Genomic DNA, 25,951 nt, shown 5'->3' on the forward strand with positions numbered 1-25,951 from the left:
ATAATTACCTCTCTGATACAGATGTGAAAATAGACACATAAATTAGGAGAAAGCTTGGGGCTGCAGAGCAAGATTTGTCCTTTAACTTCTAAGTGGCTTCATGTCATCTAGAGTTGGACTTTGGTAGTGTCACCATTGATGCCGATGGCATTACAGTAGGACTCAAGGAGTCTGATTTGTCTCTGAGGGATAGAATGGCTCTGATCACAGGTCATAGCCCTCAGAATGTTAGAGTTTGAAGGCTCTTTTACAGCACATATAATCTAGAGGTTCATGGCTAAGTCAATATTTCTTGAAAAGTAACTTAAAACAGAGCTTCCTTAACCCTACCCTAGAATCTACCAAATCAAAAATTCCAAGTATAGGGCTCAAGAATATTTAACAAGCACACCTGGTACAGGTGAGTCTGGGAAACCCTAAACTCTCTTATTACAGATCAGGAAGTTGTAATCTAAAGTCCCATAGCATAGCACCAAGAAACTGCCCTGGATCATTAAGCAAGAGTAAGGCACAGGACAAAAACTCTGGCTTCCTTCAGGAAGTCTCATAACTCTCCCTGTTACGAAGAGTTCCTGACTCCCCAAAGTTTTAGCCATTCCTCATTTGGTAAACCTCAACAATCTGTTAATGAATGTATGCTAAAGCCTGTCTACTCCAAGTCTTTCTCTTCCCTTATTGGGGAAGGCTCGCCTCTGAGGAGTGGCTAGGGTCAGCACTCCTAGCCCTGGACAGCTAAGAAGTTTTCTCTTTATAAAGGGGTGATTGTGGGCCAGGGATTTAGCTCAGTGGTTTCACTGCCTGCTGCGCAAGTGCAAGGACCCGAGTTTGATCCCTGGTACCAACAAAACAAAACAAAACAAAAAAAACAAATAAAGGGGTGATTGAAATCAGGTGTGGTGATGTACAGCCATCATCCTAGCACTTGGGAGGCTGAAGCAGGAAGATCACAAGTTCAAGCCCAGCCTGGACAACTTAGAGACTTAGGGAGACCCTATCTTTAAAAATTAAATAAATAAATTACTAAATAAATAAATAATAAAAAGGGCCAAGAATGTTGCTCAGTTCGAAGCCCCTGGGTTCAATTCCTAGGACCAAAAAAATCCCCCAAAACAAAGCCCAAATAAACAAATAAACAATGAGTGATTGACACAGACAGGAGGAAAACTAATACAGGAGGAGGAACAGGAGGGAAACGGAAGAGTCCTGTTGAGCTGTTGGGTGAGGAAAGGAGTCTAGGATACAGTCTAATCAGGGTACGTAAGTGCCTAGAGGGCAGAGTTAGGGACTGGGGAGGTCAGAGCAGAGCTGAGTGGAGGCTAACTAGAGCCTCCAGGTCCTTACCGTGGTGGGCAGGATAGCAGTCCTGTGTCCTGAGCTCTGTGATGCTCTCCACTGTGGGCTGAGGAAGCCCAGCCTGGCTCGGTTTCTCCTTTGCACTTGCTTGCTTCCTCCCCTCTTCTACTGCAGTTTGCTGCTATTACTGGCAGGGTTACAGCCAGAGGGAAGGAGTGGGGTGGGGAGAGGTGTAAGCACTTTCCTTAGTCCAGCCCATCCAGCTCTTAAAGGCCCAGGACACAGATCCACGTGAGAGTAGTAGGGGTGGAGGGGGATTAAAAGGAGGGATTGACTGGCAATGGATCTCCAGGGAGAAGCCTGGCTGCTCTTTATCTTGATGTTCACCCTCCCCCACAGCCCCAACTGACCCCAATCCTGCAGCAGCTCTCACAGTGGAACTCAAGGAGTGTCTGAATTGCAGTGCTCCTTGAATCACTGCTTTTCATTCCAGCGGGTCTCTGCATGTGCTACTGCTGGTTTTGCCCTCATTTCATCTGGCTGCTTTCCACAGTGTCTGTTTCCACCAGCATGCCTGTGTCTCTGCATCCTGCCTTGTAAGGCACTCAGTGGCATGCAAAGGAAGAAAGAAGTAGAATGAGAAAGGAGGAAGATGAGGAGAAAGAAACGGGGGGAATGACTGAGTGTCAAGGGTTGAGTCAGTATCTATGAACATTTAAGAGACTTGCTAAATATTGAAAAATGCACACATGAATGTGAAACAATTCATTTTTCTTCCTTTACATTCATTCATTCATTCCTTCTACAAGCATTTGCTCAGGGCTGGGACATACATCTGTGTTTACAGGGGCATGACTAGAGATGAAGTAGGGTCATGGTGTGTAAGAATTCAGAGTGGAGGAAGTACAGACTGGCAAGATGCTCATTAGGAAAGGGCAACAGTGAGCTCCTCACAAGGGTGAAAGATTAGGCAGAGGGAATGGAAACCAAGATTGAGGAAAGAAGGCCATGTTAGGAGCAGAATAGGGGATTATAAAGGGTTTACTGTATTATGACTCCATCCTTCACAATGGAAAACCGAGGTGCAGGGAATTTTATATGATGACCTAGACTTGCATGTGTCCACAGCAGAGACAACCAGCCCCTTGAACACCAACAGCTCTGTGACCTGGATCTGCTTTTGCTTTGCTTTGGGAGGACTATGGGGAGTGGCATTTTCTGGACCAGTGAATGACAGGCAGTTGAGGCACAAGGCACAGCCCTGTAACTTCTGTGGAATCCTTTTTCAATAAGGTATATTTTAATTTGCACTTTGTTTTTGTTTTTTTCCTCCGTACCCGGCATCAAACTCAGGACCTTGCACTTTGGGGGCAGGCGAGGCGCCACTGAGCTAAATCCCCAGCAGTAAGGTATATTTTAATCACAGGCACAGAGGGGACCAGCTGTGTGAAATGTGATTTTAAGTGTGCTAAGATCTGGCTGGCTCTCGTGGTCCCCCCAAATATTCCTCAACTGCCTAAAATTCTACCATTAGTGGCTATTTATAGCTAAATTTTTAGGTCCCTTAAATAGAATCTTACTAGATGATGACCATAAAATAAGGAAGAATTAGCTGGGCATGATGGCTCATGCCTGTAGTCCTAGCACTTGGGAGGCTGAGGCAGGAGGATTACTGTAAATTCGAGGCCAGCCTGGACTATATAGTGAGTTCAAGGCCAGCCTGGAGTACACAGTGAGACCGTGTCAAACTGAAAAAAAAAGAAAAGAAAAGAAAAGAAAAATTGTGATAGGATGGGGGTACATATACCTGGCTTTTGGAATAGCTGGCCAAGTTCTGTTTCTAGTTCTGAGTGCTAACAGGAGTCTCACTTTGTAATAATTTACTAAGCTATATATTTCTATCTGTAGTTTTCTATATCTATGCTATATTTTACAATTTTAATATATGTGCTGCTGAAGCGAGCATGATGCTATATTTTACAATGAAAGGATTTAAAACTTTTGCAACTAGGGTTTTTTTTGTTTTTGGTACCAGGGATCAAACTCGGGATCTTGTGCTTTTGAGGCACAGGTGGCAGGACCACCGAGCTAAATCCCCAGCCCAGGCAACTAGAAATTTTTGAAGACTTTTTTATACCACAGGTTTCCCTTGAACTCACTACAGCCCAGGCTGGCCTCCAACCTGCTGCAGTCCTCCAGCCTCAGCCTTCTGAATGCTGGGATTACAGGCACCACCATGCCTGGCATTAATAGTTTTAAATAATTTTTACCTAGGTTAGAATAAGCAAACTCTTTTACTGAGACCAAGTTTTGTTGTTGTTTTGTTTTAAAACAGGGTCTCATATAGTTCAGACTGGCCTTGAACTACATAGCCCAGGCTAGTCTCAAACTCCCAGTGATTGTCCTGCCTTAGCCTCACAAGTGCTGGGATTATAGGTGTGTGCCATCATGCCCAGCTACTGAGAGCAGGTTTGGATAAGGGAAGAAGAGTACGAAGGGAGGGGAATCATTAAAAGGGAGGACATTCACTGGGAAAAGGAAGAGTAGGAGGAGCATCAAAATGTGAACGCTGATTTCAGATTTGATTAGTAGCAGTCTTGCCTCCTGTGCTTGCCTAGCTGTCCCATTTCTACCTGCCCGACAGCAGCATCTCCTTTTTTCTGAGCTTCATCCTCACATTCTCCCTTTCACCCCATTCCTCTTTTAACTCCAAGACTATATACATCTGCCTCCCCTTGAGTCCCTATAAGCTCAATGCTGCCAAACCTTTCCTCTGGGGGTGATCTGTCACAGGTGTTAGCACTCACCCTGGACCTTCCAGGAGTGCAGATCTCAAACACTTATAGTTTGTTTCAGCATTCTCATTAACACGCCACTACTCTTCAGACTGAGTGTTAGGGTTTTGGGGGTGAGGACTCAGAGACTAACAAGGTTAGTATGGCTTCAGGGTGCTCAGAATGCATAACCTTCTAAAAGACTCTCATTAGATCCAGAGAAAGCAGACAAGGCCCTAGGCACAGGAACTGGCCATCGGGTTTGGTAATTCCTATTTCTGCAAAGATCCTGGCCCTCCCCCCTCAGCTGCCTATTATTAACAGATGCAGAAATCTAATCAGGGCAGCGGCAGCAGAGGGACTTTCTGGGAACTGTGCCCAGGAAAGGTCTAGAAGTCTAAATTAAAACAAAGCAGCCGCTGGCAGGAGACCTAACCACAGTACTCTTACCCTGGCATCCAAGCCTGCCTAGGCCCTCTTCATCCAGGGCCAACGTTTAGGACATTCAGGCCGGCAAATCCAAGCTCAGTTCCCCAGCTTATCTAGCTGAACTACTCAAAATTCTGAAATAAAGCATCTTCGTGGTGGTCAAAAAGGCAACTAAAAATATTACATTCCCTCTAAGAATCTTAAATATGAGACCACCTGTAGAACTAAAAGCTAGGATATAGTGTCAGACCAGAGAATATATAACTACTCTGCCATTCCTGCATAATCAAAAGTTATATTTCTATCACTTTACTCAAGTGATGGTGAGGCGGTATTAAAAAAACACTATGAAAATGATAGGTTTTAATAATAAAGACTACAGGGCTGGGGATTTAGCTCAGTGGCACCGTGCCTGCCTCACAAGTGCAAGGTCCCGAGTTCAATCCCTGGTACCAGGAAAAAAAAACCCCACATAAAATAAAGACTACAAATGGTATAATATTCCATACCAAGACAAACTTTCATAAAGGATCATAACAACAAAATGTTATTTTTAAGAGTTTTGTCTACAAAAAGGTTGAAAATTTAAAGGAAGGTATCTGGGAATGGAAAGCCTACAATATTTTAAAATTTTAAGGTTGCTTTGGTGTTATGGCAGAATTTCAGAATCCGCCTGTCAATTTTCACAAAAATTAAACTGCTGGGATTTTACTTAGAATTGAGTTTAACCAGGAGATGAATTTGAAAAAAAACCTGGCATCCTATAGTCCTTTCCTATCCATGGAGATGATACATACCTTCATTTATGTCTCTCTCCTGAATGTGGTTTTTCAATGTAGAGGTTCTGTACACCTTCTGCTGCACCTATTTCTAGCTACTTGACTTAGGCTATTATACATTGTTTTTGAAGCTTCATTTTCTATTTATTGTTTTATATGTAGAGGAATGTAACTGATTTTGTTTGGTATTCTGTGACCATGCTAAATTCACTTAATTCTAAGAGTTTGTAGACACTTTTGGAGTATTTATGCACACAATCACTCTCAGCACACACTGAGATTTTTCCTTTTCTTTTCCAATTGTTTTATTTCCTTGGTCTATCACACTGACTGGGAAATGATAAATGGAGATTTGATAGTGGACATCTTTGTTTCACTCATAAAGATTTCAGTGTTTATTGGGAGGTTTACTACTGTAGGATTTTTGCTGATAATTTATTAGTCATTCATTTCTATTCCTGGTTTTCAAAGTTGCCCACCTCCCTTCTTTTTGAAGTGTTGCTGGGGATTGAACCCAGGGTCTTGTGTATGTTAAAGTGACATGCTACTAGTGAGCTATATCCTTTAAAAAAAAATGGGTATGTTACATTCTATAGGGTCTTTTTCTGCATCTATATAAATGATTTTTTTTTTGAGACAGGGTCTCACTATGTAGTTCAGGTTGGTCTTGAACTTACTGTATAGCCCAGTCTGTCCTACAACTCATGGTGATCCTCCTGCCTCAGCCTCCCCAGTGCTGGAATTACAGGCATGCAGCTCCACGCCTGCTCTCCTTTTAAGTTGATTACTTGAACTGCACTGATTGATTAGTTTAATAGAGTCAGTCTTGTATTTTTGCAATAAACTCAAATTATGTATTTTGATATATATTGCTAGCTTTGCCTTTTTGTACATGTTGGGACTTGAACCTAGATGCTCCATCCTGTCTCCTTGCTTGACACACTGTATTGCTCAGAACGGGCAATCTTCCTGATTCAGCCTCTCACAAAGCTGATGTCCAAGAATTGTCTATATTCACAGCAGAGGCTGGCCCTTGGTTATCCTGGAAATGTTCTTGCCATTCTGATGGCTGGGTAATGCTGCTTTGAAAGTAAACTGGGATCTAGTCCCTTTTCCTAGTCTGGAAAGTTATGAGATCAGTCACTAAGACAGGAGGTGCTGTTCCCTAATCAGTCTGCTAAGGGTTTATCAATTCTGATCTTTTCCAGGGACTCTTTACTTGGAAATTGTTTTATGTATGTTTTCTATTTCAGCAACTTTCTAAAATATTCTACTTTTTGAGACAGGGTCTTACTATGTAATTCAGGCTGACCTTGGAACTCAGTGGCAACCCTCCTGCCTCAGCCTCCCAAGTACTGGGATTACAGGGGTGTACCACCACACCCAGCTTTTCCTTCTACTTTTTGAATTTACTATTATTTTCCAGTTTCTTGACATGAAAAATTAATTTCTGAATCTCAGGCTTTCTTCTTTTGTAATATGTGAATTTATAATGTGAATATATAATTTCTTTTAAAAGCACTGCTTTAGCTGTATACCTCAGGTTCCAATGACATTATCTTCAATACCATTTAACTCAAAAGACTAGTTTCTCATGTGATTTCTTCTTTGATCCATGTGGTTTAGAACTATAATGCCTAAGTTTTAAACAAGGAATTTTCAGTTCTTTTTCCTAGCTTGAGCTCTCTATGGTAAAAGAACATCCTATTGTTTTAATTTTTCTGAAAAATCTTGAAGATTGCTTGGTGGTCCTGCTAGGATCAACCCTAGTAAATCTTCAGGTGCAATTAACGGCAGCACAGGGCTATAATCCCCAGCACTCAAGGGGCTGAGGCAGGAGACCATGAGTTTGTCAGCATGAGCTACATACATAGCAAGACTGTGTCTCCAAATAAATACTCCTCCCAAGAATGAACACACACACACACAGAGTCGGGTAAGAGTGCAGTGTGTTCTATGTATGTCAATTAAACTAGGTGGATAGTTCAAATTTTTACTTGTTATACCTGCTTTTGGAACAATTTAAAATACTTCTCCAACAATCAAATTCCACAACATATCAGGAAAGGAAAAAAATCTCATTTCATTCTATGGTTCCCTATTTCAAATGTCTTCAAACTTTTTTATTTATGGTGCTGGGGACTGAACCCAGTTCCTTGTGTATACTAAGCATGTGCTCAAGTACTGAGCTGGACTCTAGCCCTCCACGAATTCTTGATATAGGAGTAACTTTCTATGTCCCTCTTTTCCTAACCTTTGTACAGCACTAACAATGAGCAGAGGCATCCTCTGTAGATAACAAGGAAGGGATGCTCTAAAGGCTACTGATGCTTCTCTTTGCTCTACCACTGAAACACTCACAGGCCTTCTAAAGTCCTTGAAAAAAGAAGCTGGAAGTATCTTGCTAAGGGCCGGGCACGGGAACAACTCTAAAGGTGAGCTTCAAGCCCTCCACTCCAGAGATGAATTACCTTCTCACAGAAACCTTTCTACTTACTGGCAAGAAAGCCAGAAGACAGGGCCTGTTTCTGCAAGACACTTTTTCTTTCGTTTTGATTACTGGGGACTAAGCCCAGGGCTTTTGCACTGAGCTACATCCCTGGTGCTTTTTAATTTTAAGACAAGGTCTTGCTAACTGGATAACTTGCCCCAGCTGGACTTGAACTTACAACTTTCTTGTCTCAGCCTCCCAAAGTGTTGAGATTACAGGCATGTCAAGAGACAATTTATCAGGTAAATGGCACCATCCCACCCTCCCAAACAGCTTTTGTACATCAGCTGCAGTCTTCTAGACTCCTAAAGGACCTATCCATATAGGAACGACCATTACACTCATGGTAGGGTAATGTATGTGCATAATGTGTGACAAGGATCATCTGACCAAAGTGCCTGGGTATCTGTTGACAGAATAAAATCTCCAGTTAAAAGGAAAAGTTATTTTTACAAAAACAGAAGCATGTTTTATTTCAGTCCTGTTGAGTGAGAGGGATGGAAAACACAAAATAAGGGGAGGGGTCTCTTTATACAATACACAAAACATCAAGACCAACCACAAGGAATAACACCCATTCTGCCCCTCCCCCAACAACTCCTACGTGGGTTCCAAGGCCTGCTGAGAATAGATGGGACAAGAATTAAGACACTATTGGCACAGTAACATGGCCAATGCACCGAAAGATGGAGAGAATGTTCCAGGGAGCAAGGCCCTGGGCCTCAGCTGTTTCCCCAGTGGAGGGGGAATGAGAAAACTTTGGCTCAGCAGGAAGGCGGTTGTCAAAAATCAGGGTTACCCTAGGTGGGCTCTCCAGATCACAAGCTGTGGGCTGAAGGAAGTCAAGACATCTTATCTAGTCCATGCTAGTTTCTGCTTTCTCCAAGACCTCTCCTCTTCAGATTTGGTTCTCCTCTTCATTTTGGAAGGCAGAGGAATAAGTGCTTATTCTACCCTTCCTACATCTAGGCTATTTACTGCTTTCTTGGCTTTAACGAGACAGGAGCCAACTAACAAGGCCGGCTTCCTTTGTGAAAGTCGGCTTGAAAGAGCCCTTGAGTTGGCAATACTGCCTCTGCAAAAGATTTCTGAACTTGCCCTTGTAGATCCTCCTCAAATTTGTTCAGAGACTATATCTTCAATTGTATGAGATGTGGACAGAAAAGACTTGGTCCTTCTCTAGAGCTGGACCAGCAAACCCATCTCTGACTGGAGATGGGGATGACAGAGAGCAGGTACTAACAGGAAAGGACTGGGGAAGGCAAGGCAGATTATAATAGATTAGGTTCAAGCCTGTGGATTGTGAACAGAACAATCTAAAGCTCAGGAAAAGGAAGGGAAATTCTCCAACACAATATGAACAAGTGAAAAATATTTTAGTGACAACCCTGTAATTCCCATGGACAAAAGAAAAAAAAAAAAAAGACTGAGTCAGCAAGCAGAGTCCAGTCCTCCATCTTAAATGTGAATAAAATACAGCCATTCAGCTAATACTGCTTCAAATACAATCATGAAGACAGATGGAATCCTGAAATTCATACTAAAAGAATGGGATCAGGTGACCTAGCACCTTAATCCCAGGCACCTCTCATTTAAATGTCATCTGGAATATATCTCTGAACAGTTGAATTTGAAGACTCCCACCCCTCTTTCCACAAAATAATACCCTTTCAGGATAGCAGATGAGTTAAGACATCTATTTTAAGTTTAATAGGAGGGAAATGGAAAAGGAAAAGCACTGCGATTTGGAAAAACTAGCAGTTAAAGCCAGAAACAAGGTTAAGGTCCTCATGGCACCCAGGAGTAGGAGCAGAAGAATGGAAGGAGGGAAACAAGCGGAGTTTTCCTGCTGTCCTTTGGCTCTACATCTTTCCCCTGCCTCCCATTCCTCCCAACAGCCTGATGCAGCTATTGGCCTGCCAGAGGGGATGTAATGCCCAGACCAACTTTTTATTGAGCTTATGCAGCTAACAGACTTGTAAACAGTGCCAACTAAGTTTTGCTGAAAATTACAGCTTGTGTCCACTAACACACCTCTCTCTAGGTTAAAAACAAAAAAACCGAAGTAAACAAATACTGAGAGAGAGAATTAAGAGACACATCTTGAGTCTTCCAGGAAGGCAAAGTAAAAAACGCCACATGGCTTGGTCCCAGGCGCTCACCATGCCTAGAGTGCTGCTGCTATTACCACTGTCTCCCCTCTCTGCCAATAGCTAGGCAGAGGAGGGGGGAGCAGGGTCATCTTGGGCATGCTGCAAATACAGCATTTGCTGGTGCTGACACCCTTCTGGGGCTGTGGTGGCAGACTGCTGTGTCAGGAGCCCATTTCCCAGGAGTAGCCGAGGGAGCCCAGGTCCTCAAGGCAGCCTGAGATGACAGCCCACACACCTCAGCAGGGGTACCTTGCCCCTTTTCTCCAGTGCAGTTCAGCATTGAGGTTGTCTATTCCCGGTCGGCGATAAAACCTGAGCTGTTTTCCTCGTGGTTTCCCCTCCCTTCCCCAACTTGGGGGAGCAGTGGGAGGAGACAGGGGAGGATCACTGAGGGGGCAGGGGAATACCCCGGGGATCGGTGACCTGGCCCTCTTGCAGGTTCTTCACCAGTTGTGCAAGCCAGCGTTTCGTGGTGGTGTCATCTTTTAGCACCTGGGCAAAGGTTGTGTCCTTCAGCTGGTCAGGGAGGCACTGCCTGAGTGCTTCACGTGCCCTACATCAGAAAAAAACAAACCAACCAGGGAGACCAACAAATAAACCCAGATTTGGGGGCTAGGGAAGAGCCCCTTTCTTAGACACAAATATACAGTATTTGGGAATCTAACTCTGTCAAGTTATATTAAGAAGCCATTAAAATACTCTAAAGCTTGTATCAGACATTGGTTCAAAGATCTCTAGGATCTGTAGTCTGCAAACATTTTCAGAATGATGTCCCAGTGTAGAATTTCATGCAAAGCAAAATGGAATAAAATGGTGCAATAGTTTACTTCATTTCAAACTGCTTTTGATTTATTACAATCAATAATGTCAAAATATCATGTTAAAATAGATGAATTATAGTAAATGAAATATTCCAAAAACCATTAACAGCAGGTATGACCTCACTTATATATGATAACGAATTTTCATTCTATTCTAACTTATCAACTTATGTCTTTACAGAAATAGTTTCAATTTTATATTAAAAACCTTAATAAGAGATGAATCATGAAAACAAAACTATGGTAGCAGCATTATCAGATGAACTTTAAATGTTTCATTTTCTTTGAAATGATGAACAGCAGAAAGTCAAATCTGAAAACCTAAAAAAGGTAAATGTTAACTATTTATAGGGCTATTCTAAACAAAGCTATAGTTCTTGTACTTAGGTAAGCAGAATTTTAAATAAACATATTTTCAAACTTTGGTGACAGCAGAAACTACTGAAGAACAGGACAAAATTGCCAAGAGAAACAGGAAAGGCTTGAATAACTTCAGTGGCAAGAAACTGAGTTCACAATAAATCAAGTTATCCCTCTTCCTAGGAATGCAGAAGTCACTCCATTACGTGGTTTGTCAGAATCTGAGCCAATGGCTTTCAGCATAAATTATGGATTTACAAAGCAGAAGGTCAAACATTTCTAAAATGCATTATATCCACAATGTATGATTCTGGCAGAAAGATTATGAACTTAGGAAAATAAAACAATTATCTCAATGACCTCACAGCAATTAGAGAACTGGAAATATAATTTAAGAGCCCTGTAGGCTATGGTCCTTTCTAAGAGATGTTTGAAAGTATACTTCTCTATCTGACCCTTTGTACTATCAATTGAAAGCTCAAACCACATCAAAAAGCTTCCCCTGGAATTAGAAACCTGCATTCTGGAAATTCAATATAAGATAATTACAATGGGAAGATACAACTCTGATGGAGTTTTAAATTTAGCACTTTAGATTTTAAAAGGAATTTATTCTGTTCCAGACAAACTAAATATGGTTAAATCCTTTCCATCTCCTAAAGACAAAAGATCTATGTCATGAGATGGGGAATACAATTCAGCAGAATATTTCCTTAAAGTTCTCTAAATCCTATAAATGTTTACCTGGGATTATCTGAGAGTCGAAGGTAACATCTTACTACATGCTTCAGTAGACGAGCAGAAGGCTCTTTGGATAGCTGCAGGACCATTTTACCCTGTTTTGCCCAAAATAGGAAGGGGGTAGGAGAAAAAACACAAAATATAAAATAATTGTAATTGACATCAGAGATTAGATTGTTCAAGAATCATTATAGAAGCCTCTAGAATTATTTAAGTTAGAAGACTATAGCTGCTCCAGGGCCAACTGCAAAGAGTCTACTCTGTGTGATTAGAAGTACACAGTAGTCGAAAATGAGGCAGATGAAGGAACTCACCAAGATCATAGCAACATGGGAAAAACGCTCATATGTCTGACATATGTAAGCCAAACCAGTGTCATCTAAGAGGATCTTCTGGAGGATGAATGTGGCAACCTGGAGTAAAACAAAGTTTAGAAAGTTGCTCAAATTTACTATCCAATTGTCTCTTCATTGTCCCAGGCATACATCAATCAGAAAACTGAGCATGCAGAGACTCTTGTGTATCTTGTACAACTCATTCTACTATATATGTGTAGTACAGAAAATTCATAAATACTACTATACTGTCAGAATTTTTTTCTGAAGACTTTACATGCCTTATGTTCACAATAAACCTATAAGGTAAATACTGTTATTCTCATTTTACATAAAACAAGAGGGAAATTCTAAGTAATTATCAGATTCTAAAAGCTGAGGAGGCTCGGTTATTGAACACCTATGTGCAGGTTAAGGTCCCAAGTGACAAAGCTACCAAGTGGCAGAACTGAGTGCCAAACATTATTTGAATACTACAGCCTCTTCTCTTTTCTGTGGGCCAAGAGGATTTTAGACATTCAGTTATGTTTCACCTCTTCCAAGTAAGGAAAATATGCCTTTTCTGTACTTTAAAAGATTTTTTGTTTTGGTTTTTGAGACAAGGTCTCACTGTGTAGTTCATGCTGGCGTCAAACTTATGGTGATCCTCCTACCTCAGCCTCCCAAGTGCTGGGATTATAGGTGTGCACCATCATGCCTGGCTTGTTCTTACAAGATCTTCCTTTTTGAGCCTTTCTTTGAAAATTATTCTAACACTAATAAACTCTGACTATAAAGCTTATATCCGACTCAATTTCCCCTCTCAATTTAAGGCCATTAACTTTTACACGGAAGAGATTTAAAAATACTAGTTTAATTCATATCAGACAATTATTATAATGATTCTCTTCCTTGGCTGCTCAACAAAACCAATTGTGGAAATTACTGTTTTACTGGGGTGTAACATTGTGGTAGGTTGAACAGTGGTTCCCAAATAGGTTCTAATCATCAAATCCTGAGAATGTTGCTTTATATTTATATGGTAAAAATAAGATGAGATTAAGGATCTGTATATAGAGAGATTATTCACACAGGCCCTAACTGTAAATTTCCTTATAACCAAGAGATAACTGGGCATGGTGGTACACACCTGTAATCCCAGGACTCAGCAGTCAGGAGGATCATCATGGGTTTGAGGCCAGCCAGGGCTACAAAGTGAATTCAAGACCAGCCTAAACTACTGTTCATAGTGAGACCCTGTCTCAAAAACAAAAAAAGGGAGGTAAAGAAAGAGATTTAACCACAAAAAAGATGGCAATATAAGGTTAGACAGATTTGAACCTGCTTCAGCATTGGCTTGGCTCTGCAGATGGAGTCAGGGGCCAAGGAATGTAAGGAATAAAGTTCCAGCTGGAAAAGGTAAGGAAAGGGAATCTCCTCTATAACCTACAGGGAGCATTGCCCAGCCTACATCCTGACGTTAGCTTATTATAAATGATCTGTAGTTTCCAAAACTGTGACAATGTATTTGTATGATTTTAAGTTTCTAAACTTACGGTAATTTGTTTTAAGAGCAACACAAGGCAATACAAACACAGTAAAATATGTAAATGCACTAATCTTAAGTGCCCCTTGATGAGTTTTTATCTACATACACACCTGTGTACTGGAACAAGATTAAAATGTTTCTGGCAGCTCAGAATTCTAGCACTCCCTTGTACCTTTCCCTAGGAAATATCCAAACTTCAGAGGTAACCATCATTCTAACTTATTGCCATTAATTGGCTTTGCCTGTCCTTGAACTTCACATAAATGAAATCATACAGTACCAACTCATATGTGTCTGGTTTTTCATTCAACATGCCTATGAGAGTCATCCATGATACATACATCAGCAGTTCAAGCTTTTTAATTACTGTGTGGTTTATTTTGTGACTGTATTACAACAAATTCATCCTTTATAAATAAAGCCACTATCAACATTCTAATATATATTTAAATGCACATGAGAATCCATCTCTCTTGAATATATATATAGGAGTCATGTATACGTAGGAGTCAATAAATATGTTGGGTCATAGATAGGCTTATGTGTAGCTATTTAGTGGACCCTGGCAAACAGCTTTCCAAAACAGTTAACACTATACATTCACCTAGAGAAATTTAAATACATACATAAACACACACAAACACACACACACACACACACACAAACACGACCAAACTTTACCATCCTGGGGAATGATTCAGTAGGTTATAGGTGGGACCTGGACATTTATATTTCTAAAATATTTCACACAGCAGCCCTGACAATCTTTACTATACTGGGTACCTATTATAAACAAAGTATAATACTAAGTGCTGCATATAAAAAGTGAATGATTAGGGTCTATGTGTGCATGGCACAAAGGAAGAAAAGCCAGAAAAAGGGTAGGATATAGGAACTATTCTAGCTGGACACTTAAAGGCCAAAAACCTAGAGACAGGATGGATTAATTTTAGCTCTGGACAACTGGAAAAGGGAAGGATCGTTAGAATGGGGGTTCCTTGGAATAGGAAATAATCAAATTCCTTATTGTGGAAAATTAGAAAAATACAGATAAGGAAAAAAGTTAAAATTCTATAATCCCACTATTCCAAGATAATCACTATATTCTCTGGGGTATATGAGGTGGGACTGAAAAATATAGTGTGCTTAAATTACTTCAACATACTTATCCCATCATTTTTGCCACTTCCTGGAACAGTTCTGGAAGTCTTTTCTTGTGAGTGTCTTAGTTGCACTGTTGTGGCTGCCTTGATGACCTAACCTGACTTAAACCAATTACCTTTTGTGGTCATTTTGACTTTGAGGAAGAACCAGAAGTTACATGGTGCCAGATCCACTGTGTAAGGTGGATGAGAATACACTATAATGCAGAGGTGGCAAACCTATGGCACACATATTGCAGCAGGCTGTTTGTTATCATTGAAAGCTCTTATGTTATCACTGCCATGTTTTTATGAACATGCTTTTTTTGTCATTACTGCCATGTTTTTATGAACATACCTTTTTTGTTGGATGGCACTTGGCAGGGGTATTCAATGTATTTTTGATCATACTTTGCAAAGACACTCAATGACAAAGTTCTTCCAGAACTGCTTCGGAAAGTGGCAAGAATGATGACTTAAGTGTGTTTGAAGAGAGGGAGTACTTTAAGGGGGATTAATGGCAATGTGTCTTTTACTGTAAATTTTTTTTGCATTTAAAATATTCACTGTATCTTTCAGTCTCCCCTTCTAAGTTCACCTAGACATCTTACTTTGTTCAACATAAAATTTAATAGTTTGGCTGGGCATGATGGCATAAGCCTATAATACTAGATCTCCAGGAGGCCTGCAAGTTAGAGCCCAGGCTAGACAACTTCATGACTTAGGGAGTCCCTGCCTCAAAATTAAAAACAAAGTTGGGGCCAGGGATTTAGCTCAGTGGTTCCACTGCCTGCCCCGAAAGTGCAAGGTCCCGAGTTCAATCCCCAGTATTAAAAATAAATAAAAAAATAAAAATAAAATAAAATAAAAACAAAGCAAAAAAAAACAAAATCCCACAGAATGTAGTTCATGTATTTTGAAATGAGGTCTTATTACATTCCCCAGCGTGGTCTCAGACTTGTGCACATCAGTCATCCATCCAGTTCAGCCTTGTAAGTAGCTGAACTACAAGCATGTACCATCATGCCTGGATTATAATCGTGTCAGGTCCCCAAATCTCAGAAAATTTGAGTAAACAGAAGCTTTTCAACATAAGAACTTAAAATTTATAAATATTTATAGATATGAACAAAACTATGTTGTAGAGCAAAAACTATTTCAATGCTCTCAATTTAATAATACTGCACAATCACTTTATAAAATTGAGCTTCTCTTTGAGGCTTAACAACCACAATTTACCCCATCTATCTGATGAGGGAAAAGTAGTGAGAAGGTAGAAAATGCTGTTAGGAAGAGATACTTATAATGGAAGCAGAGACTTGAAAAGATCAAAATTGAAAGTGATGGGAAAGCAATGAATATGACAAGGTACTTATATTGCTTTTTGCTTTTTTGAGACAAAGGTCTTGCTATGTAGTCCAGGCTGGCCTTGAACTCACTCTGTAGACTAGGATGGCCTTGAACTCAAAGCAATCCTCCTGACCAGCATCCCAAGTGCTGGGATCACAGGTGTGTGCCATCACACAGAGCATCCATGACAAGATACTTATGCCCTATGTCTTAGTCTCCTGAGTAATTTGGGAATCACTGTATCAATTATGCTGAAGTACAGTTTGACAACTGGAACAATTCTGAAAGATAAGGAACAGATCATGCAACATATGAATCTATCTGTGTTTGTGCTCTCAATAATAGTCAAGCCAGGGCTGGGGATTTAGCTCAGTGGTTCTGCTGCCTGCTGTACAAGCGCAAGGACCTGAGTTCGATCCCCCGTACCAAAAATAAATTAAAAAATTAAAATAAGTAAAATAAAATAAAATAAATAAAATAAAAAAAAATAATAGTCAAGCCAGACATAAGGATAAGTGACAGCCAAAAATGGAAAAGTTTCTGAGTCGGTGGACAGAGAATCGGTATTGATGTCACATGCCTATTAGCCTCATAAATTCGGGAGAAGGCTAGGTTCTTAAACATTTTGTGTCTTCTGGGGAAAAGGGTGTCATATATTCCCCTTTGGGCATCTGAAGAGAGCTATGAACTCTTTGGAAGTAAAGTACTTGACTTAAAGCTGATGTCATAGTCACGTATGGTGGCACTAGGCTGTAATTACAGCACTCTGGAAGGCTGAGGCAGCAGGATCGAGAGTTTGAGCCCAGCTTGGGCAATAAAAGATAAAAAAGGGGCTGGAGATGTAGCTCAGTGCAGAGGCCCTGGGTTCAATCCCCAGTACCCACCCCCCCAAAAAAGAAATGCAAGGAATATGTTATTCTGAGAAATTTTGACATAAGATTATCAAATAAATTTCAAAAATTATAGAGAAGAAGGAAATTTCATTTACAAAGGGAAAATGTGGCTGGCCTAAGCCTTCACGGCAACATTCAATGCCAGGAGACAACAGGGCTAGGGTAACAGAACTCTTAGAGAAAAGTGAGACAGGAATTTTATCTATAGTTATGCTGCCGTCCACGGTTAAAGTTCACAGTAAACAAAAGCTCAAGAATATATACTTGACTACGCATAAAAAGGCTGGAATAATATACTTATGCATTACCTGTAGAAGATGTAGGTTCAAAGAAAAAAAGTGTTTAACTTGGGTGTTTTGTTTTTTGTTGCGATACTGGGAATTGAACCCAGCGGCCCCCCATCCCCTTTTGGTTTTTTGAGACAGAGTCTTGTTATGTAGCCCAGGCTGGCCTCAAACTTGTGACGATTCTCTTGCCTCAGCCTACCCAGTGCTGGGATTATAGGCGTGTGCCACCACACCTGGCTTTTGCATTGAGCTATATTCCCTGACAAGGTTTTACTAAATTGCTAAACTGCCCAACCTGAGCTCAAACTTTTGATACTCCTACCTCAGTCCCCCAGAGTGCTGAGATTACAGGCATGCGCCACTACACCTGGGTAGATCTGGTTTTTCTTTTGGTATTGGGGATTGAACTCAGGACCTTGCGATTGTGAGGCAGGCACGGTGCCACTGAGCTAAATCCCCGGCAGATCTGCGTTTTTTAATGATCATTTTATAACATTTTTATTGAAAAGAAAAATATCCATAGAAGGTAAAAAGCTGGAAACAGGCAGAAAATGAATCTAGATTGTAAAGAAACTACTCAAGAGCCAAAACAATGTACCGTTTTAGAAAGCTCACTTCCAGATTCCATAATGCGCAAACACAAAGGAATAATTTCTGTTGTCAATAAAAAGTTGATTACTTCTTGCTCATCTGTTTTCACCAAGGCCCCTAAGAAAATATGAACAAAGAAAATTATTTTAGAGCCAGAGCTTCCAGTTAAATGAGGTATGTATTGTTCACCAAGAAAGTTGTCAAATTTAAATAACAGAGTACCAATCTGTGGCTTCTATGTCAAGGAATCAGATTCATACTAATGTAAAAAACAAAACAATAACAACAAAAAAAAACAAAAAGAGAAAAAGAAAAGCACAGATTGACTTCATTAGTTAGCACTAAAAGATGAGGGACCAAGTTTGGTCCATCACGTAGTTAGCAGTAGTTTAGTTATCTAAATATTTTTAGCATTCTTGTTAGATAATCTTACAATAGCATGGAGGTCTATAGTCCACATACTTTAGGTAAGCAGGACTACACTAATACATACAGTATTGATCATCCTACATCAATCAGTATTAACCCATAGTCCCAGGTAACAAAGAAATAGTGCCAGTCAGAATCCTACTTTAAAGTAGGTATAAACAAACATTTCTCTCTGGTTGTCTTTCCCCCAAAGAGCATAAACACTGTAGGGCACAACCAGGAGAAAAAGTTCCAAACAAGAAACAACACACTTAGATTCTAATGTTGGTTCCACAATTAGCTTACCTGTTTGATAAAGTTACTCTGCCTTTGTAGGTCTGTTTCTTTTCTTTTTTTGTGAATCTAGGGTCTTCACTGAGCTACATCTCCAGTCCTTTTTATTTATCATTTTTTAAAGTAGAGGAGATTGTGTGTATACTTTATTTTTTATTTGAGTTGGGTCTCACTAAGTTGCCTAGTCTGGTCTTGAATTTACAATCCTCTTACCTCAGCTTCCCAGAGTGTTGAGATTACAGGTATATACCACCATGCCTGGCTCTGCAGGCCTGTTTCTTTATAAAATAAGTTGGAATAGCTGACTTCTAAAATTCATCCCAATTCTAGCCCCTGTTATTATCAAGTAATAATGCTGACCAGGTAGACCGATATCTTTTCCATTTTATATGCAGGGAAGCTAATGACTGTTCCTTGAGCTGCCCAATGCATCCAAGGTTCTCATAAGGGCTCCCTTCCTGGCTTTAGAAGTCTACATTCTTGCTGTGTTCTCCCATGATAGGGACAGAAAGAGAGGAAGCCCTCTGATGTCTCTGCTTATAAGGATACTAATCTTACCTTGAGTGTCATACTCTCACGTACTTATCTAAATCTAATTCCTTTCCCAAAGCCTCATCTCCAAATGCCATCACATTAAGGGGTAAGGTTTCAACATATACAAATGTGAGGAGGATACAGTTTAGTTCATAGTAATCAATTTGTCAATTTCTGTAAGAAAAAAAAATCCTGCTAGGATTTTGTTCCAATTGCTCTGAATCTATAGATCAGTTTGAGGAGAGATAAACAAAATAAAACCCCAAAACCCCAAACAAACTAAAAAAACCAGTGTTGGGGATCAAACCTAGGGTCTAGTGCTTGCTAGGAAGTACTACACCTCTGTGATCTACATTGTAGCTCAAGAGCTGACATCTTAACACTGAAATAAGAATATACCAATGAACATCTGCAATTATTTGTCTCTTTAAAAAAAAAAATTCTATCCCAGGATAAGGGATGTAACTCAGCGAGGCAGTACCTGCCTAGCAAATGAGAGGCCCTGAGTTTGATTCCTGGCATATATAAAAAAAATTCAATTTCCAATTGTTTACTGCCAATACAAGAAATATTATTGATTTTTGTATACCAACCATATAGCCTATGACCTTCCTAAATTTACTAGTCCTAGTAGGCTTTGGGGGTGGGAGAGTCTTTGTGATTTTTCTATGTAAGCACATTGTCTGTGAATAGTTTTATTTTGTCCTTTCTAATTTATCAATTTTTTTCTTGTCTCACTACACTAACTAGAATGTTCAGTATATTAAACAGGACCAGTAAGAATAGACATTCTTACTTTATTCTCAATTTTAGGGGGAAGTATTTTGTTTTTATAATTATAATCTTAACTATTGGGTTGCTGCCTGAGAAACTTCTCCTGTATTCCTAGTTTGCTGAGGAATTTTTTTGGAGTTCTGAGGTTGGAACACAGGGTTTTATATATGCTACCACTATACTGAGGGGTTTTTTGGGGGTACTGGGGATCGAACTCGGGACCTTCTGCTTGCGAGGCAGGCATGGTGCCACTGAGCTAAATCCTCAGCCCTAAATTGAGTTTTTTTATTAAAGATTTTTTTTGTATCGGTACATTTTAGATATACATATTGATAACATTCATCATAGGAAATTTGAACCTACACATGGTATTTCTTGCTTTTTCCCAACATTCACCTCCCCTCCTGTGAACCCTCTTCCCCTCTTTACCAAAGCTTTGTTTCCATTTTTTTCTATTCTTTTTTTCTTGTCCCTTTCTTCCCTCCCCCCTCCCTTGTTCACTTCTCATTTGAACATTTTCTTCCCATTTCCCAATATCTATCATACATTTTGGTCCCTATTTACACTTTTGCTTGCTCACACCAGAGAAACAATGTGGTATTTAAACATATGTGCCTGATTTATTTCACTTGAGTATAGTTTCAAGGTACATCTATTTAGTTACAAATGTCTCAAGTTTATTTCTCTTTAAGGCAGAGTAGTACTCCACTGTATTAAAAAAACCCACAACTTCTTTATCCATTCATCAGTTGATGGGCATTTGGGTTATTTCCAGGATTTAGCTATTACAAACTGTGCTGCTATAAACATGGGGATGCATTATTCACTGTGGTATGATGCTTTTAATTCTTTCTGGAAGATACCAAGAAGGGGAATAGCTGGGTCAAATGGAACCTCTAGTTTTAGTTTTTGGGGAATCTCCACACTGATTTCCACAGTGGTTGTACCAGTCTACACTCTCAACAGCAGTGGAGAGGGGGTTCCCTTTCCCCCACAGCCCCTCCAGCATGTGATTGGTTGATTTCTAGATGATAGCCATTCTTTTTTTTTTTTGGTACCGGTGATTGAACCCTAACCTTCCGCTTGCAAGGCAGGTGGTGGAACCACTGAGCTAAATCCCCAGCCTGATGATAGCCATTCTTTCTGGAATAAGATGGAATCTCAGTGTTGTTTAATTTGCATCTCTCAAATGACCAGTAATGTTGAACATTTTTTTCATTTGCAGTTTGTACTCTTCATCTAGGAAGTGTCTATTCATTTCAGATGCCTATTTTTGGATTGGGTCTTTAAATTGGAGGGGGTGGGGTCTGGTTTTTTTTATGTCTTTATATATTCCAGATATTAGTCCTTTGTCTGAGGAACTTCTGGCAAAAATTTTTCCCATTCTGTGGGTTGTCTCTTCACTCTGTTGGTGGTTTCTTCTGCTGTACAAAAGCTTTCTATTAAGATGAGATCACAGTTGTTTCCTGTAATATTTCCTATGCGATTGGGTTTCATTCATGACATCTTTGCCTACACCAATGTCAAGAGTTCTACATATTCTATCTTCAAGCAGATTTAGTGTTTTTGTTTTAATATTTAGATCTTTTGATCCATTTTGATTTTAGTTTGGTGCATGGTGAAAGATATGGGTCTAGTTTTAATCTTCAGCATGTGGAAAGCCAGTTTTTCCAGCACCATTTATTAAAGAGGCTATCTTTCTTCCAGTGAAGGTTTTGGGCTCCTTTGCCAAAGATAAGGTGGCTGAGTGTGTTTGGAGTTATTTCTGCATCTTCTAATATGTCTCACTAATCCTTGGGTCTGTTATTTTGCCAGTACCATGTCCTTTTTTTTTTTTTTTTTTTTTAGGGCTAGTGAAGTGAAGCCGCGGGAGTGGAGAAGGAACAAAGAAATCTGTAACTGGTTGTGATCAATTAGTTGTAAACACCACTGCACTCAGACCAGCCTACCATGCTCTTTTTATCACAGTAGCTTTGTAGTATAATTTCAAGTCAGGGATTGTGATGCTCCCTGGGCCTTGTCTTTGTTACCTAGAATTGCTTTTGATAATCTAGGTCTCTTCTGGTTCCAAATGAATTTTAGGATTTTTTTCTTCTAATTCTGTGAGTATTGGTATTTTGATTAAGGTTGCATTAAATCTGTATAACAATTTTGTAAGTATGGCCATTTTCACTATACTGGTTCTTCCTATCAAAGAACAAGGGCTATCTTTTCATTTTCTGGTATCTTCTTTGATCTCCTTTTTCAGAGCAATGCAGTTTTCAATGTAAAGGTCTTTTCTTCCTTCCTCAGACTCCTAGGTATTTCATTTTTTGGGGATGCTATTGTAAAAGGTGTTGGTTCCCTAATTTCTCAGTGAGTTTGTTATTTGTGAACAGGAATACTACTGATTTCTGAGTGTTGACTTTTTATCCAGCTACATGACTGAATTTGGTTACTAAATCTAGAAGTCTTTTGGTGGAGATTTTGGGGTCTTCCATCTGCAAATAAAGATAATTTAACTTTTTCCTTTCCTAGCCTTATTCATTTTCTTTTTCTTTTTTTTTTTTTGGTACCAGGGATCGAACTCGGGTCCTTGTGCTTGAACAGCAGGCAGCGAAACCACTGAGCCAAATCCCCGGCCCTCCTTTTCTTTCTCTTGTCTAATTGCTCTCGCTAATGTTTCCAGAACTACATTGAGTAAGAGTGGTGATAGTGGGCATCCCTGTTTTGTTCCTGATATCAGGGTAAAAGCTTTCAGTTTTTGTCCATTTAGTATGATGTTGGCTGTTGGTCTGTCATAGATGGCTTTTATTAGGTTGAGATAAAGACCATCTATTCTAATTTTCATGAATGAGTGTTGGACTTGTCAAATGCTTTTTCTGCATCTATTGAGATAATCACATTGTTTTTTGTCCTTGCTTCTGTTAATATGGTATATTACATTTATTGATTTGTGTATGCTGAGCCATCCATCCCTGAATCCCTGAGATGAATCCTACCTGGTCATGGAGTATAATCTCGATGATTTGCTGCATTCTGTTTGCTAGTATCTTACAGAGGATTTTTGTATCTATGTTCATTAGGGAGATTGGCCTGTAGTTCTTTTTTTGTTGGATTTTTCTCTGCTTTTGGTATCAGGGTAATGCTTGCCTCCAGGAATAAATTTGGGAGTACTGCTTCCCTTTCAATTTCATTAGTTTGAGAAGCAGCAGCATTGGGTCGACTCTAAATTTCTTGTAGAATTTGGGAGTGAATCCATCAGGCCTGGGGTTTTTCTTTGTTCGTAGGGTTTTAATTATATATTCAATTTCATTGACTGATACTGCTTTACTTAGAATTTTTATATCTTTTTGATTCAGCTTTGGTAATTCATATGTATCTAAGAATCTGTCCATTTCTTCCGTGATTTCCATCTTTTTAGAATACAGGTTCTTGAAGTAGGTTTTGATGATCTTCTGGATTTCTGCAGGATCTGTTGTGATTTCACCCTTTTCATTCCTAATTGCATGGATTTGAGGTTTTCCTTTTTTTGATAAGGTTGGCTGATGGTTTATTAATTTTTTTAATCTTTCAAAGAACCAACTGAATTCCTTGATTCTTTGTATTGTTTTCTTAGTCTCCACTGCATTAACTTCTGCTTTGATCTTTGTAATTTCCTCCCTCCTACAAGCTTTGGGCTTGACTTGCTCTTTTTCTAGAAGCTTGAGGTTAAACATTAGGTTGTTTATTTGAGCTTGTGTTGTTTTTCTGATGTGGTAACCCTTACAAAATGACTACTCAGAGATGTCTCTCTGGTGTAGCTGCCATTGGGTTTTGAGATCCTACCTCTTCAGTTTATTGTTTTTGTTTTTTGTTTTTTTTTTGGTATCGGGGCTCGAACTCGGGTCCTTGCGCTTGCGAGGCAGGCGACGGAACCACTGAGCTAAATCCCTGGCCCTCTCTTCAGTTTATTAGGGATGAAAAGTTGCTGCTTATTTCGCCTAGCCCCTGGTTCTTTTGGGACTGGCCTATAGTACTGTTTATGACCCTTAAGCAATCTCAGTCTTGGCACACCAGGAAGAACAATTGGTTAGAAAAATTATGTTATCTTGGCTAAAGCAGTACAATCAGCAATAACAAGAGCATCAACCATAGCCTAGAAAATGACAAACCATGGTAACTATTAGTTTGCCACTTTTAACCATATGAACCACATTTGTGGTTATATAATAAAATCTAAGGGCCAGAGATTCAGCTCAGTGCCATCAGGCCTGCCTTGCAAGTGCAAGGTTGTGAGTTTGATCCCCGGTACCAAAAAAAAAACCAAACTAAGATGAACCAGAAAATTGTATACAGTAACTATGGCCTTAATATGGCTATTTTACCCTCAGGGGAGAAAATTTAACAGGGCTTAGGGAGAAAAAATAGAGAAATAGAAGTGGAAAGAGATTAGAAACAAGGCTGGAGGACAAAGGAAGATTACACAAACTTTGGGAAAGTGGTAAAGATGGGAAGAAAAGAGAGAAGGGAGAAATAAAAACAGGGACAGAAGAACAACAAAAAAACTAGAAACAATATTCACACTCATAAGAACAAGAAAAATCAAGAAAAAACAAGGGCTGGGGATTTAGCTCAGGGGCACCACGCCTGCCTTGCAAGTGTGCAAGGTCCTGGGTTGATCCCCAGTACAAAAAAAAAAAAAAAGAAAGAAAGAAAAAAGAAAAATAAACAAAAAAAGAAGAAAAAAAAATGACTACCTTAAGGGCATGCTTCTATTGTCACTGGTAGACAGAGTCGGCAGACAGAGAGCGCCCAGATCTGTGTTGATTAATCCCAGCAAGCCAGCCTTAGATTTACAATGAGTAGTGGATAATCCCAGCAACCCCGCACCTTTAGTTCCACTGAAGTTCAGGCTGTTTTCTAGCTGAGAGGCTGGAATCTGATTTGTTTAACCTGCAACACTCTGTGTGCCTCCTGCTGGCTTGAACTGGGTTCCTTGACTTCCTGCTGTCTTGAACTCAGTTCTGCCTCAACCTGCCTGGGAGCTGCTAGATGGAGCCAGCCCACAGCTGCTCTGATTTCCAAGCTCAGTTTGCCTCTCTCCAAGATGGCTATCAGCCAACTGTCCCTCCTGGGGAAACATCTGAACCCGAATAACTCACCCGCCACTGCAGTCCACTGAGTCCACTGCTCTGTTCCACTGGTGTGTTTCTCCGCGGAGGCCTCTGGGCTCACCAGTAGTCACTGTGCATCTGCAGCTTTGAATTCACCCTCCCACTCAGTGAGTGTGCCCCTTGTCATCTCCTTCTCCTGTGTTGGTCTCTCTCTTCGCTCTCCTTGTGGGCTTCAGATCTTTGTTGGGTCCCAGGGACCCAATTCCTTCCTTCTTCTTTTCCTCACATTGCTATATTCCAGTGTTTGGACTCCAAATGTCGGACAGGCTGTTTCTCTGCTGTTTACCACTCTGCCATCTTCCAGAATGAAATTTTTTTTTTAAGGAGACGTTTAATTTGGTTTATATGCTGAGTTTTTTAAAATCATAAATGGATGTTGAATTTGACAAATGTTTTTAAAAATTCATTTACAGAAATGACATTTCCTTTTTTTGTTTGTTTTTTTGAGATAGGGTCTCGCTAATGCAGATCAGGCTGCCCTTGAACTGCCTCTGTAGTCCTGGCTGGCTTTGAACTTGTGGCAATCCTCCTGACTCAGCCTCCCCTGAATGCTGGGACAACAGGTGTATACCATCACGCTCAGTTTTTTTTCTTTTTTGAGACAGGGTCTTGCTATGTAGTGCAGGCTTGCTTTGGACTCGGTGTGTAGTTTAGGCCAGTCTTGGACTATGTAGTCCAGGCTAGCCTCCAACTCACAGTGATCCTTGCGCATCAGCCTCTCAAGTGCTGGGATTACACAGGTGTGTACCACCACACCTGGCATGATATTTCTTTAATCTGTTTATATGGCCAAATCATATTGAGTGATTTCTGAAAAGCTGAACTGGATTGATATTCCT

At 40.1% G+C, this 25,951-nt stretch overlaps 2 protein-coding genes across 9 annotated transcripts in view; both read right to left on the minus strand.

Moving 5' to 3' along the window:
* Positions 1-8,037, minus strand: part of Plcd4 (phospholipase C delta 4) — a 30,606-nt gene extending 22,569 nt beyond the window's left edge. For 5 of the 7 annotated variants that reach the window (XM_021244278.2, XM_013065469.3, XM_004864584.4 and 2 more), the window contains exons 1-2: positions 1,704-8,037; positions 1,342-1,480 (exon numbers count right to left, since the gene is read on the minus strand). The gene's annotated coding sequence lies outside the window, so the exon portion shown is untranslated. The other 2 variants (XM_021244277.2, XM_021244275.2) reach the window with 2 other exon arrangements.
* Positions 8,038-8,209: 172 nt separating this feature from the next.
* Positions 8,210-25,951, minus strand: part of Cnot9 (CCR4-NOT transcription complex subunit 9) — a 35,125-nt gene continuing 17,383 nt past the window's right edge. Inside the window, exons 5-8 of one of the 2 annotated variants that reach the window (XM_004864583.3) lie at positions 17,975-18,084; positions 12,156-12,254; positions 11,845-11,936; positions 8,210-10,472 (exon numbers count right to left, since the gene is read on the minus strand). In XM_004864583.3, the coding sequence (XP_004864640.1) occupies positions 10,304-10,472; positions 11,845-11,936; positions 12,156-12,254; positions 17,975-18,084 (470 nt within the window). In that variant the 3' untranslated portion in view covers positions 8,210-10,303. Of the gene's footprint in view, positions 11,062-11,844; positions 11,937-12,155; positions 12,255-17,974; positions 18,085-25,951 lie in introns of both variants that reach the window. The other variant, XM_013065471.3, reaches the window with a different exon arrangement.

This window comes from Heterocephalus glaber, unplaced genomic scaffold (genome assembly GCF_053883595.1).
Source record: "Heterocephalus glaber isolate CG9 unplaced genomic scaffold, H.glaber_assembly_v1.0 deba00000621, whole genome shotgun sequence".
In the NCBI taxonomy this organism is placed as follows: Eukaryota; Metazoa; Chordata; class Mammalia; order Rodentia; family Bathyergidae; genus Heterocephalus; species Heterocephalus glaber.